At 48.0% G+C, this 13380-nt stretch overlaps 1 protein-coding gene across 6 annotated transcripts in view; it reads left to right on the top strand.

The window, feature by feature from the left end:
* The window catches only part of vps13c (vacuolar protein sorting 13 homolog C), a 42993-nt gene that overhangs the window by 25280 nt on the left and 4333 nt on the right, over positions 1-13380 (top strand). For 5 of the 6 annotated variants that reach the window (XM_058630217.1, XM_058630216.1, XM_058630214.1 and 2 more), the window contains 23 exons: positions 10-170; positions 1426-1547; positions 1626-1923; positions 2110-2499; positions 3642-3746; positions 3980-4135; positions 4220-4345; positions 4426-4559; positions 4650-4776; positions 5933-6168; positions 6238-6382; positions 6459-6599; positions 6704-6785; positions 7046-7115; positions 7207-7318; positions 7388-7501; positions 8427-8557; positions 8724-8805; positions 9129-9242; positions 11778-11853; positions 12459-12622; positions 12690-12735; positions 12936-13059. In XM_058630217.1, coding sequence (XP_058486200.1) covers positions 10-170; positions 1426-1547; positions 1626-1923; positions 2110-2499; positions 3642-3746; positions 3980-4135; positions 4220-4345; positions 4426-4559; positions 4650-4776; positions 5933-6168; positions 6238-6382; positions 6459-6599; positions 6704-6785; positions 7046-7115; positions 7207-7318; positions 7388-7501; positions 8427-8557; positions 8724-8805; positions 9129-9242; positions 11778-11853; positions 12459-12622; positions 12690-12735; positions 12936-13059 — 3256 coding nt within the window. Of the gene's footprint in view, positions 1-9; positions 171-1425; positions 1548-1625; positions 1924-2109; positions 2500-3641; positions 3747-3979; positions 4136-4219; positions 4346-4425; positions 4560-4649; positions 4777-5932; positions 6169-6237; positions 6383-6458; positions 6600-6703; positions 6786-7045; positions 7116-7206; positions 7319-7369; positions 7502-8426; positions 8558-8723; positions 8806-9128; positions 9243-11777; positions 11854-12458; positions 12623-12689; positions 12736-12935; positions 13060-13380 lie in introns of all 6 variants that reach the window. The other variant, XM_058630215.1, reaches the window with a different exon arrangement.

Raw genomic sequence — 13380 nt, 5'->3', positions numbered from 1 at the left:
GTTCCACAGTTCCCTCTGGATTCAGTGAGATCTCAAACGTTGCCATGGACACACCTGGGCGTGGCCTGTATAATGTCCGTGGGCCGATGCTGCAGGAGGTCGTGTCTGTGCTGCTGCAGGTCGACGCCGCCGAGGGAAACAAGGTCATCACGGTCCGCTCTCCACTGCAGGTCAGAGGTCACCGGGACACGCTTTCTCTGTCTCTGCTGCTCAGTAACAAGATTCTTTAGAGCAAAACTGTCTGACCTTGAACCTGGTTCTCCGTCTGACCTTGAACCTGGTTCTCCGTCTGACCTTGAACCTGGTTCTCCGTCTGACCTTGAACCTGGTTCTCCGTCTGACCTTGAACCTGTTCCTCAGTCTGACCTTGAACCTGGTCCTCAGTCTGACCTTGAACCTGGTCCTCAGTCTGACCTTGAACCTGTTCCTCAGTCTGACCTTGAACCTTTTCTTCAGTCTGACCTTGAACCTGTTCCTTAGTCTGACTTTGAACCTGTTCTTCAGTCCTGAACCTGGTCCCACTGGCTGCTGGTTCCCCTCCCCCTGCCTTAAATGTTAATCTTAAGTTTGTCAGGTCAACAGTCCCGCACTTTCCCCGTCATTCTTATTTATTGATGTCAGTGTTTCATGTAAACTGTTCTAAACTTTAGTTTCAAACCACTTCGCTTTTACAGGGGACCGCTTAATGAAGCACCAAGTCTCTTTCTCTGTTTACGTTAGTTTATTTAGACTTTTCACAACATATGTAATGAAGCATAACAGGGATTACGTGAGGTCGAAAACAACGTCGATCCCCAGTTCCACCGTCCCACCCCTCTCTTCTCTACCAGCTGCCCTGCATCCCTCCCTTGTCTCAAAATTATACTACATATATTTAATATTGAAATAAATTAGAATAAAACATAAACATCACTTAGATGAAATAGCAATCAGTTTTGTATAGTTTTTCACTCATCAGTCATCATCTACCGCTTTATCCTCCGCCAGAGGGTCGCGGGGGGTGCTGTGCCAATCTCAGCTACATGGGGCGATAGGCGGGGTACACCCTGGACAGTTGGCCAGTCCATCGCAGGGCCACACACACAGATAGAGACAAACAACCATTCACTCTCACACTCACTCCTATGGTCAATTTGGAGTGTCCAATTTACCTATGCCCACATTGCATGTTTTTGGAATGTGGGAGGAAGCCGGAGAACCCGGAGAGAACCCACGCACACACGGGGAGAACATGCAAACTCCATGCAGAAAGGCCCTTGTTCCAACCGGGGCTCGAACCCGGGTCTTCTCGCTGCAAGGCGAGAGTGCTAACCACTACACCACCGTGTGGCCCTGTATAGTTTTTATATAATGTAATTGAAATAAAATGTATTTTAAACTAACGTAAATATGGCTCTAACATGTCCCTTTAATCTTTTGTCACAGATAAAGAATCACTTCTCGGTGCCGTTCGTTGTCCTAAAGTTCTGTCCCACGTCCAGGAGTCTGCAGAGCGTGGGACAGGCCGAGCCCGAGCGAGAGTTTCATGTCACCTTGGAGTCGTACAGGTAGAGTGACGCGTCTCTGACCTTCAGTCCAGCAGAGACAAGTCTCACAGCAGCTGTTGTTCTCCGTGTGTCCTCCAGGTGTCAGCTGTTTGTGTGTCCAGCGGGTCCACTGGATGCTCAGTATGCTCCGTCGTCCACCTGCGTGTCCTGGAAGGAGCAGGTCCACCACAGCTCTGAGGTGCGTTCTATCCTGCAGTGTCCTGCGATGGACAGCAGCCTCCTGCCGTTGATGGTCAGCACGCTGGCCGTCCCCGATGCCCTGAGACACATCGCTAACCACGGGGAAGAAGACTGGGACCCCGCCTACATCATCCACCTGCACCCGATGGTCACGCTGCGCAACCTGCTGCCATACACTGTCCGCTACATGATGGAGGTAAAAAATGATCAGTGCTACAACACAAGAAACAAAGAAGAGTTTGTTTGAAAACTGTTTAAGTTTCTTAAATGGGAATATTTCCTGCTTTCTTTGCTCATGAAACAAAGAAATCCTTGAAACTGAATCATTCTGGTCTGGTCTGGTGTGGTCTGATCTGATCTGATCTGGTCTGGTCTGTTTTAGAGCTCTGCAGACTCTTACGACCTTCAGGAAGGAAGTACATCAGATCTGGTGAACGCTCGTGTCTCTGGTGAGGTTCTGTCGATGGTTCTGATGAGATACCAGGGCCGGGACTGGCATGGACACCTACGCATCAAACAGGAAATGCCCGAGTTCTTCTGCGTGTGTCTTACCTGTGACATGGACACCAGCATGACGGTGGACGTGAGCGTCCACGTGGCCAAGAGGCTGAGCCACCTGCTGGTGTCGCTCTTCAGTCCGTACTGGATCATCAACAAGACTTTGAGAGTGCTGCAGTACCGAGCCGAGGACGTCAGCGTCAAACATCCAGCAGATCACCGGGACATCGTCCTCTTCTCCTTCAGGAAGAAGACGCTCTTCAGCAAGAACAAGGTGACTCAGACGTGACTCAGTTGTGACTCAGCTGTGACTCAGTTGTGACTCAGACGTGACTCAGCTGTGACTCAGTTGTGACTCAGCTGTGACTCAGTTGTGACTCAGACGTGACTCAGTTGTGACTCAGCTGTGACTCAGTTGTGACTCAGCTGTGACTCAGTTGTGACTCAGCTGTGACTCAGCTGTGACTCAGACGTGACTCAGCTGTGACTCAGACGTGACTCAGTTGTGACTCAGACGTGACTCAGTTGTGACTCAGCTGTGACTCAGACGTGACTCAGCTGTGACTCAGACGTGACTCAGCTGTGACTCAGACGTGACTCAGTTGTGACTCAGACGTGACTCAGTTGTGACTCAGCTGTGACTCAGACGTGACTCAGTTGTGACTCAGACGTGACTCAGTCGTGACTCAGCTGTGACTCAGACGTGACTCAGCTGTGACTCAGACGTGACTCAGTTGTGACTCAGCTGTGACTCAGACGTGACTCAGCTGTGACTCAGACGTGACTCAGCTGTGACTCAGACGTGACTCAGTTGTGACTCAGACGTGACTCAGTTGTGACTCAGACGTGACTCAGCTGTGACTCAGACGTGACTCAGTTGTGACTCAGACGTGACTCAGTTGTGACTCAGTCGTGACTCAGACGTGACTCAGCTGTGACTCAGTTGTGACTCAGCTGTGACTCAGACGTGACTCAGACGTGACTCAGTTGTGACTCAGACGTGACTCAGTTGTGACTCAGACGTGACTCAGACGTGACTCAGTTGTGACTCAGACGTGACTCAGACGTGACTCAGCTGTGACTCAGACGTGACTCAGTTGTGACTCAGACGTGACTCAGTTGTGACTCAGACGTGACTCAGACGTGACTCAGACGTGACTCAGTTGTGACTCAGACGTGACTCAGCTGTGACTCAGACGTGACTCAGACGTGACTCAGCTGTGACTCAGACGTGACTCAGACGTGACTCAGTTGTGACTCAGACGTGACTCAGACGTGACTCAGACGTGACTCAGACGTGACTCAGACGTGACTCAGTTGTGACTCAGACGTGACTCAGTTGTGACTCAGCTGTGACACAGTTGGGACTCAGACGTGACTCAGACGTGACTCAGCTGTTCTTGTTGGTCATTGCAGATCCAGTTGTGCGTGTCCACCAGCTCTTGGTCTGACGGTTTCTCTCTGGACACTGTGGGAAGTTACGGCTGTGTTCGCTGTCCTGCAAACAACGTGGACTTTCTGGTAACAAATTTACCTTCTCCATGTTTCAGCCTCTCCCTTTAGGAGGCGCCACAGCTGAGCTTCTGTCTCCACTTGTCAACCTTCACTCTCCGACTTTATGTCCAAACCCTGGATTAGATGCTCATTCTAAATCCTGCCCATCGTGGTCTCGCCCAAACAAAATCTCAGCATCTTCAACTCTGACCACTCCAGCTCTGCCTTCTAAACAAAGTGGGCATGTCTCTGTCACTCAGGTGGGCGTGAGTATCCAGATGAGCAGCTTTAACCTGACGAGGATTGTCACCATGAGTCCTTTCTACACACTCGTCAACAAGTCCTCGTTCGAGCTGGAGGTGGGAGAAGTCAGCAGCCACTCGGCCACCAGGTGGCACTACATCCCGTCCACTGAGGTGAGTGTGACAACCGTCCAATCAGCTTCACTCTGTCGTAACATCATTTATTCTCTTGTTGTTGTTGTTGTTTTTTTTTTGCAGTGCGCCCCCCTGTGGCCAGAGAACAGCTCGGGGAAGTTGTGCGTGCGTGTGGTTGGTTCTGACTCCTCCTCTAAGTTGTTCTCCTTCAACCGTCAGGACAGCGGCACCCTGCTGAGGCTCGACATGGTCAGTGCGTCTGCTCGGCCAATCACAGCTCCTCATTCCTGTTCAGCGCTCACACCTGTATGTGTGTGTGTGTTTTCCAGTGTGGTGGGATCATCATGGAGGTCAACATCTCCGATCACTCCACCGTCATCAGCTTCACTGACTATTATGACGGAGCCGCTCCCGCCCTGCTGGTTAACCACACCCCCTGGATCACCATCAGCTACAGACAGAGGTCAGGGGTCACATGTTTTTATTTGCTCTGGAGAATTTGAGAAATAGTGAGATGAAGTAAAAAGAAACGTTTGTCTGGTGTCTTGGTCAGCGGCTCAGCTGTGGTTCATGAGCTGAAACCAGGTCAGGCTCGGCGGTTTGTGTGGGACGACCCGACAGGTGTCCGGACCCTGACCTGGACCTGCAGGGATCAGGGAGGAGATCTGAACCTGCTGAAGGTCTGTAAACTGCTGCAGGGACATGAAGACTGAACTGTCACTTTGTTTCCGATATCTACGTCACATGATCACGTCTTTATCTGCGTCACATGATCAGGTCTTTATCTACGTCACATGATCGCGTCTTTATCTACGTCACATGATCAGGTCTTTATCTACGTCACATGATCGCGTCTTTATCTACGTCACATGATCGCGTCTTTGTCTACGTCACATGATCGCGTCTTCATCTACGTCACATGATCAGGTCTTTATCTACGTCACATGATCGCGTCTTTATCTATGTCACATGATCGCGTCTCTATCTATGTCACATGATCGCATCTTTATCTATGTCACATGATCGCGTCTTTATCTACGTCACATGATCAGGTCTTTATCTACGTCACATGATCGCGTCTTTATCTACGTCACATGATCGCGTCTTTATCTAAGTCACATGATCGCGTCTTTATCTACGTCACATGATCAGGTCTTTATCTACGTCACATGATCGCGTCTTTATCTACGTCACATGATCGCGTCTTTATCTACGTCACATGATCGCGTCTTTATCTACGTCACATGATCAGGTCTTTATCTACGTCACATGATCGCGTCTTTATCTACGTCACATGATCGCGTCTTTATCTATGTCACATGATCGCGTCTCTATCTATGTCACATGATCGCGTCTTTATCTATGTCACATGATCGCGTCTTTATCTACGTCACATGATCGCGTCTTTATCTAAGTCACATGATCGCGTCTTTATCTACGTCACATGATCGCGTCTTTATCTACGTCACATGATCAGGTCTTTATCTACGTCACATGATCGCGTCTTTATCTGCGTCACATGATCGCGTCTTTATCTGCGTCACATGATCGCGTCTTTATCTACGTCACATGATCGCGTCTTTATCTACGTCACATGATCGTGTCTTTATCTACGTCACATGATCGCGTCTTTATCTGCGTCACATGATCGCGTCTTTATCTACGTCACATGATCGCGTCTTTATATACGTCACATGATCGCGTCTTTATCTACGTCACATGATCGCGTCTTTATCTATGTCACATGATCGCGTCTTTATCTATGTCACATGATCAGGTCTTTATCTACGTCACATACTTTTGTTGCTCACTCATGTTCTTTCTGTCTCTGTCCAGGATGAGTTCGGTCAGTTCTCCTGTGAAAGCTTGTCTCAGGTCCACTGGGTCTCTTTTCTGGACGGACGCCAACGAGTGGTGCTGTTTACAGAGGACGTCGCCGTGGTGACGAAGGCCCGTCAGGCTGAGGAGCTGGAACAGTTTGAACAGGAAGTGAAAGTGTCTCTACAAAACCTCGGACTGTCACTGGTCAACAACAGCAACCGACAGGAGATCGCTTACGTAGGCATCACCAGGTAAACATCTGGAAACATCAGGTACACCTGCACATCACCAGGTGAACACCAGGTGTCTCTGTGTCACAGCTCAGGTGTCGTGTGGGAGATGAAACCGAAGAATCGTTGGAAGCCGTTCAGTCAGAAGAACATCAACCTTCTGGAGAAAACCTACCAGAGTCAGCTGAGCGGGAAGGCGGCAGGGGGCTGGGTCAAACTGGAGACAAACCTGGAGGTCAGAGGTCCCCCACATGTTCACAGATGGTATATGAATGTGCAGACTGAGACTGTGTGATGTCACTTGTTTTCAGGTGAACCTCAGCGGAGCCACCATGATGATGCGTCAGCCATTTTCCTGCCAGGTGAGAAGGAACTTCCTGTCAGGGATCCAGGTGGAATTTAAACAATCACAACATCAACGCAGTCTGAGAGCTCAGCTACACTGGCTGCAGGTAAACACACACACACACACACACACACACACACACACACACACACACACACACACACACTCACACTCACACACAGACACACCTGTTGTCTCTCACGTGTCCAGGTGGACAATCAGCTCCACGGCGCCATCTTCCCCATCGTATTCCATCCAGTTCTTCCACCAAAGTCTATTGCTCTAGATTCAGGTGAGTCATCTGAGGCTCCGCCCCATTTTCCTCTGATTTCACAAACCATAATGAATGCTAGCTAATGTTAGCTCATTTCTGCTGATGTCACAGTGTCACTCAGTGTGGCTCCTCCCTCATTTTAACCTGATCCGTCAGAACCAGAACCATGTTTTATCAACGCGAACCAAGAATGAGTTAATGAATGAGCTAAGGGGGGCAGGGCTTATCTACAGGTCAGTTATCAGCTGACATGGACCTGGAACTCTTTTTTTCTCCAGAGCCAAAGCCGTTCATCGACGTGTCAATCATCACCAGGTTCAACCAGCACAGCAGTGTCATGCAGGTCAAGTGAGTGTCACCTGATGACTCAGCACATTTCCACTCAGCAGTCTGTCAGTCTGCATGTGATGACTCAGCAAACGTGTCTGTGCTTCGTCAGGTACTTCATGGCTCTGGTTCAGGAGATGGCGGTGAAGCTCGATCAGGGTTTCCTGGGAGCCATCTTGGCTCTGTTAGCGCCCCCTGCAGGCTCTGATTCTGACAGACAAAAGGTGAAGAAGATGATCATGGTGATGGTGATGATGACGATGTTGAAGATGAAGATGTTGCTTGTGTTTCAGAGTCGGCTCATAGACAAAGATGTGCAGCTGTTGCAGACTGAGCTGATGGAGGCGTCGCTCAGTGACACGTCAGGACTGAGCTTCTTTGAACATTTCCACATCTCACCCATCAAGGTACACACACACACACACACACAGCTTCATCTCGTTGTTGTTGTTGTTTCAGCTTCATCTCTTTGTTGTTGTTGTTGTTGTTTCAGCTTCATCTCTTTGTTGTTGTTGTTGTTTCAGCTTCATCTCTTTGTTGTTGTTGTTTCAGCTTCATCTCGTTGTTGTTGTTGTTTCAGCTTCATCTCGTTGTTGTTGTTGTTTCAGCTTCATCTCTTTGTTGTTGTTGTTTCAGCTTCATCTCTTTGTTGTTGTTGTTGTTGTTTCAGCTTCATCTCTTTGTTGTTGTTGTTTCAGCTTCATCTCTTTGTTGTTGTTGTTTCAGCTTCATCTCGTTGTTATTGTTGTTGTTGTTTCAGCTTCCTCTCGTTGTTGTTGTTGTTTCAGCTTCATCTCTTTGTTGTTGTTGTTTCAGCTTCATCTCTTTGTTGTTGTTGTTTCAGCTTCATCTCGTTGTTGTTGTTGTTTCAGCTTCATCTCGTTGTTGTTGTTGTTTCAGCTTCATCTCTTTGTTATTGTTGTTGTTGTTTCAGCTTCATCTCTTTGTTGTTGTTGTTTCAGCTTCATCTCTTTGTTATTGTTTTTTCAGCTTCATCTCGTTGTTGTTGTTTCAGCTTCATCTCGTTGTTGTTGTTGTTTCAGCTTCCTCTCGTTGTTGTTGTTTCAGCTTCATCTCGTTGTTGTTTCAGCTTCATCTCTTTGTTGTTGTTGTTGTTGTTTCAGCTTCATCTCTTTGTTGTTGTTGTTGTTGTTGTTTCAGCTTCATCTCGTTGTTGTTGTTGTTTCAGCTTCATCTCGTTGTTGTTTCAGCTTCATCTCTTTGTTGTTGTTGTTGTTGTTGTTTCAGCTTCATCTCTTTGTTGTTGTTGTTTCAGCTTCATCTCGTTGTTGTTGTTGTTTCAGCTTCCTCTCGTTGTTGTTGTTGTTTCAGCTCCATCTCAGTCTGTCTCTGGGTTCCAGCGGTGAAGACTCGGCTCAGGAAACAGCAGCTGTTCAATCTTTGAATCTCCTGCTGAAAAGTATCGGGGCGACACTCACTGACGTTGACGACATCATCTTTAAGTGAGAAACTCACTTTTTCTTCTTCTCGTTCTGTGCTGTGTTCAGAGAAAGTGGGCGGTTCCCTTTGTCATCACTTCCTGTTTGTACAGGCTAAATGCTGATGTCGTCAGGTCACATGAGTCGTAGTGTCGCAGTAATGTTGCGACCTTCTCTTTGTCTCTGACAGACTGGCGTTCTTCGAGGTGAAGTATCAGTTTTATCGCAGAGAGAAGCTGATGTGGGCGGTGATTCGACACTACAGTGAACAGGTGAAACTGTCCCGCCTCCTGTCACTTCTGTCTCACACCTGTTAAATGTGAACATGTCATTTTTCTGTTTTATTTAAATCAAACTGTGGCAATTCTCACTTGTAAAGTTCATTTGTTGTTTTCTTTGTTACACCAGTTTGTGATTGCGAGGTTGAACTACCAATCACAATCGTGGTTTTTGATAATAAGTTAAGATAATAAGATGAATGAAGAGGAGAGAAAAGTATAAAAAGACTGTGATCATCAGTCCTCTGCTGCCCCCTCCAGGTTCAAACGTTCTACAGTGTGTCACATGTTATACTCATGTTTTTAAACACCTGCAGTTCCTGAGGCAGATGTACGTCCTGGTTCTGGGTCTGGACGTCTTAGGGAACCCATTTGGACTGATCCGAGGTCTGTCTGAGGGCGTGGAGGCGTTCTTCTACGAACCTATTCAGGTAACATTTACGTCAAACATCATTACATTGTTAAAATGATACTTAGATTAAAAAGAGAGCTGGTTTGTGTTTGTTTATGTTCATTTAAGCGTTTAGCAGAAGTGACTTACAACAGAGGAATAAGCAGAGAAGAAGTCTTGGAAAGAACTAGATAGGAACAGTGGACTGACAGGGTGAGAGTGCCAAGGAGGGGGAGGGGCTAAGGTAAGTGCTAGGACAGACGGCTCTTGGAAGAGCTGGGTATTTCAAGAGCTTCTTGAAGACAGACAGGGACGTCTCCTGTTCTGGTAGCGCTTGGAAGATCCACCAGCGTGGAACCACACAGGAGAAGAGCCTGGAGTCAGGGGGGACATGAAAACCAAAGGGGGGGGACATGAAGACCAAGCACGCTGCCACGTTCTGGACCAACTGTAGTGGTTTCACAGCACAGGTCGGGAGGCCTGTTAGCAGGGCGTTAACAGAGAGATGACCAGAGCCTGTACTCGGAGTTGGAGCCTGTTGAGTTCGATACGCTCTGATTTTTCTTATATTGAACAGAAGCAACGTGAACTGTAAAGGTCAACAGGTCAACAATCATCACACCTAAGTTTGTTGCTATCTTTGAAGGAGCCAGAGATAGAGAGTGGATATGAATGCAGATGTTCTGATGTATCGTTGGCTCGGCTGAGAAGAGCAGCAGTTCAGGTCTGGAGAGGTTTATCTGGAGGTGGTGGACTTTCATCCCTGCAGAGTCACAGAGAGACCGTGTGGTCATGAGGTGACAGATACAGCTGGGTATCATCAGCATAGCAGTGATATGAGAAGCCATGTGAGTGGGTGAACATGGCAAAGAGGAGAGAGGGGGTGGAGTGGCTCAGTGGTTAGGACCGGTACCCTGTGTGCGAAAGACATCATGGTCGCAAGTTTGACTCCACCCCTGGCTAAATGTACTCAATTCCATTGTAAGTTGTTTTGGATAAAAGTGTCTGCTAAATGACATGTAATGTAATGTAATGTAATGAGAGGCCCCAGCACTGAGCCTTGGGGCACCCCTGTGGCAAGGCTGTGTGACCGAGCCAGGACACAGTAAACGATCGCCCAGTGAGGTAGGATTGGAACCAGGAGTGTGATTTTCCTGTGATGCCCATGTTTGAGAGTATGGACAATAGTTAGATACGGTGATTAACCGCGTCACATGCTGCTGCTGCTGATGATGATGATGAGTACTGAGGACTTAGTTATCGCTCTGGCTTCTTTTAAAGATAGATTACAGGAGGTTGTTTGGGATGAGGTCCAGCGAGTGTTTAGTAGGACGGCTACATGTAAGGAGTTTAGAAGCCTCGCTCTCTGAGAGAGGAGTAAATGAGGCAATAGCAGAAGGACTTCTGCAGGGTGCGTATGTAGTAGGACGCTACATGTTGCAGGATTGGTGAGGCCCTCTACTGGAGGAGCAGTGAACTGGCTGCTGATCGCTGCCACTTTGTCAATAAAAAATGAAGCAAATGCGTTTGCTGTCAGGTTGGTAGCGGGCGGTGGAGGCGGAGGGTTGAAGGTAGAGAATGGTCTCCAGGTATCAGTGGTGTTGTCAATGTTGTCGTTGTAGAAAGAAGTTTTTACAGCAGTGACAGCAGGTGGTCAGGTGACTGGAATTTGTTTAGGTCAGAGGAACCTTCTGTTTTGTGCAGCTCAGAGGTGAGCCATGGGCGGGGCTGAGAGGACCGAGTAGGTCTGGTGGATAGAGGACACAGGTTATCCAGACAAGAGCTCAGTGTGGAGCAGAGAGATTCAGTGGCAGGGAGGAGAATGTGCTGGAGGGTGGATGAGCGGAGGCTACAAGGGAGGAGAAGGAGAGTTGTACTTGACAGAGGGTAGTAGTTTGTGATTCCATTTGTTAGAAATTAATCGACCCATCTGCCTCCGTGTCCAGATGGACGAGAGGTATGGGAGAATGTGTAGAAGGTGTTTTCAGGCTTAATCCAGGTCTCAGTGAGAGCCAGGAAGTCAGCCTTGTTCACTGCTGACTGACAGTTCCACAGCTGCCAGTGAGTGAGGTATGTTTTAAAGAGCGGAGGTTCACAGGGTTACGATGCTGTTTGCTGTTATATAGGGAAGCAATGGAGTATATACCGAGCTCAGGTTTGCCTTTGTTCAGTGGCCTTGCTGGGTGGACATGCATGTCTTTTCCCAACAATGTCTTCACATGAGAAGGGCTGAACACGGGGGCCAACGCTTCCACTGACGCTTCAGGCGTAACCCCTGCTTTTAGAATGGAACAGTAATTGGATGCGGCTGTTCTTACGTTTACCCGGCTGAGACCGCCCACTGAGAGTCAGACAAGGGAGGGATTAGCTGTTCACAACCCTACTGACTTTGATTGTTTTTTTACTAGTTTCAGCCACTGATGGTTTTCAGGTGTTTCATGTCAGATACTGCCCCAGCAGATTTTAGCTAGCAAAGAAACAGAAAGACAACATTAGCAGACACTTAGCAAGACCTTTTCCTGTAGCTTCCCTTTATGTTTATGTTTATGTTTGTGTTTATGTTTGTGTTTGTCAGGGTGCTGTTCAGGGTCCTGAAGAGTTTGCTGAAGGTTTTGCGATCGGCGTCCGCAGCCTGTTGGGTCACACTGTTGGTAAACAACCATATTATTGTTATTTTCTATACAGATAATATAATACTCAGTGACTGTCAGTCAGCTACTGAGTCACTTCCTGTAGCAACTGAGTCACTTCCTGTAGTGACTGAGTCACTTCCTGAAGTATGTGAGTCATTGGCCGTTTCTCAATATCCATACTTGTGCGTACTTGCGTGTACTTGTGTACTCCCGTACTTGTGAAAACCGATGCATACTTGGTAAAAATGGGAGGAGCGAGGACACTTCCGGGTTTGAGAACCGTCCTCGCTGTTCGCTTACTTGAGAATTGGAACAGAACTTGGACTGAGGCTGATGACGTTTTCACAAGTACGGGAGTACGCAAGTACACGCAAGTACGCACAAGTATGGATATTGAGAAACGGCCAATGACTCACATACTTCAGGAAGTGACTCAGTCACTTCCTGTAGTATGTGATTCATTTCCTGTAGTGACTGAGTCACTTCCTGTAGTGACTGAGTCATTTCCTGTAGTGACTGAGTCACTTCCTGTGGTATGTGAGTCACTTCCTGTAGTGAGTCGGCGTCAGTTGAGTAAAAATCGCTGTTGACTTGTCTGTTGTCTCCTGGTTGTGGTCCTGCAGGGGGCGCTGCAGGTGTGGTGTCCAGGATCACAGGCTCTGTGGGTAAAGGTCTGGCCGCCATCACCATGGATAAAGAGTATCAACAGAAACGTCGGGAGGAGATGAATCGACCGCCCAGAGACTTTGGAGAGAGTTTGGCTAAAGGAGGAAAAGGACTGTTGAAGGTACGAGGCTGACGTCCACGTCACAGCCGTCTGATTGGCTGAAGCTCACACTCTGCTTTCTCTGCAGGGCGTTGTGGGCGGAGTCACAGGCATCGTCACTAAACCCGTGGAAGGTAAATGTTTGAGGGGGAGGAGATTTAAGTTGATGATGTCATCAACTGTTCTGTTACTGTTTAAAACAGAAAAATCAACATTTAAACAGTTCAGTGAAAACACAACACGACCATCTCTACGTCACATGATCACGTCTCACACGTGTGTGTGTGTGTGTGCTTTACAGACAGTGATTTAATGTGTGTGTGTGTGTGTGTAGGAGCTAAGAAGGAGGGGGCTGCTGGTTTCTTCAAGGGCATCGGTAAAGGTCTGGTGGGCGTGGTCGCGCGGCCGACTGGCGGCATCGTGGACATGGCGAGCAGCACGTTCCAGGGCATCCAGAGGTAGAAGCGACGCGGTGGTGACTGTGTTTGTGTGTTTGTGTGTTTGTGTGTTTGTGTTAATGTTTGTTGTTGTCACTAATTTTTAACGTTTCCTGTTTTTGTTTTCTGTCTCTCGTTGTCGTGTTTGTCGTGTGAGTATTAAACGTGTTGAAGCTCAGCTCCTTCACTCTCATGATCTTGATGATGATGATGTTAATAATGATGATGAAGAAGAGGCGGAGCTTAGCTTGAACAGCAGCAGCACGTTGTGTTTGCATGTGATTGTGTCGCAGCAGACGCTCGGTAAGTCTGTGCATCGTGTCTTCATCCACCGCCATCGTC

This window comes from Solea solea, chromosome 5 (assembly GCF_958295425.1).
Source record: "Solea solea chromosome 5, fSolSol10.1, whole genome shotgun sequence".
NCBI lineage: Eukaryota > Metazoa > Chordata > Actinopteri > Pleuronectiformes > Soleidae > Solea > Solea solea.
The sequence above is the reverse complement of the archived record's forward strand: the minus strand, read 5'-3'. Positions and strand labels throughout refer to the sequence as shown.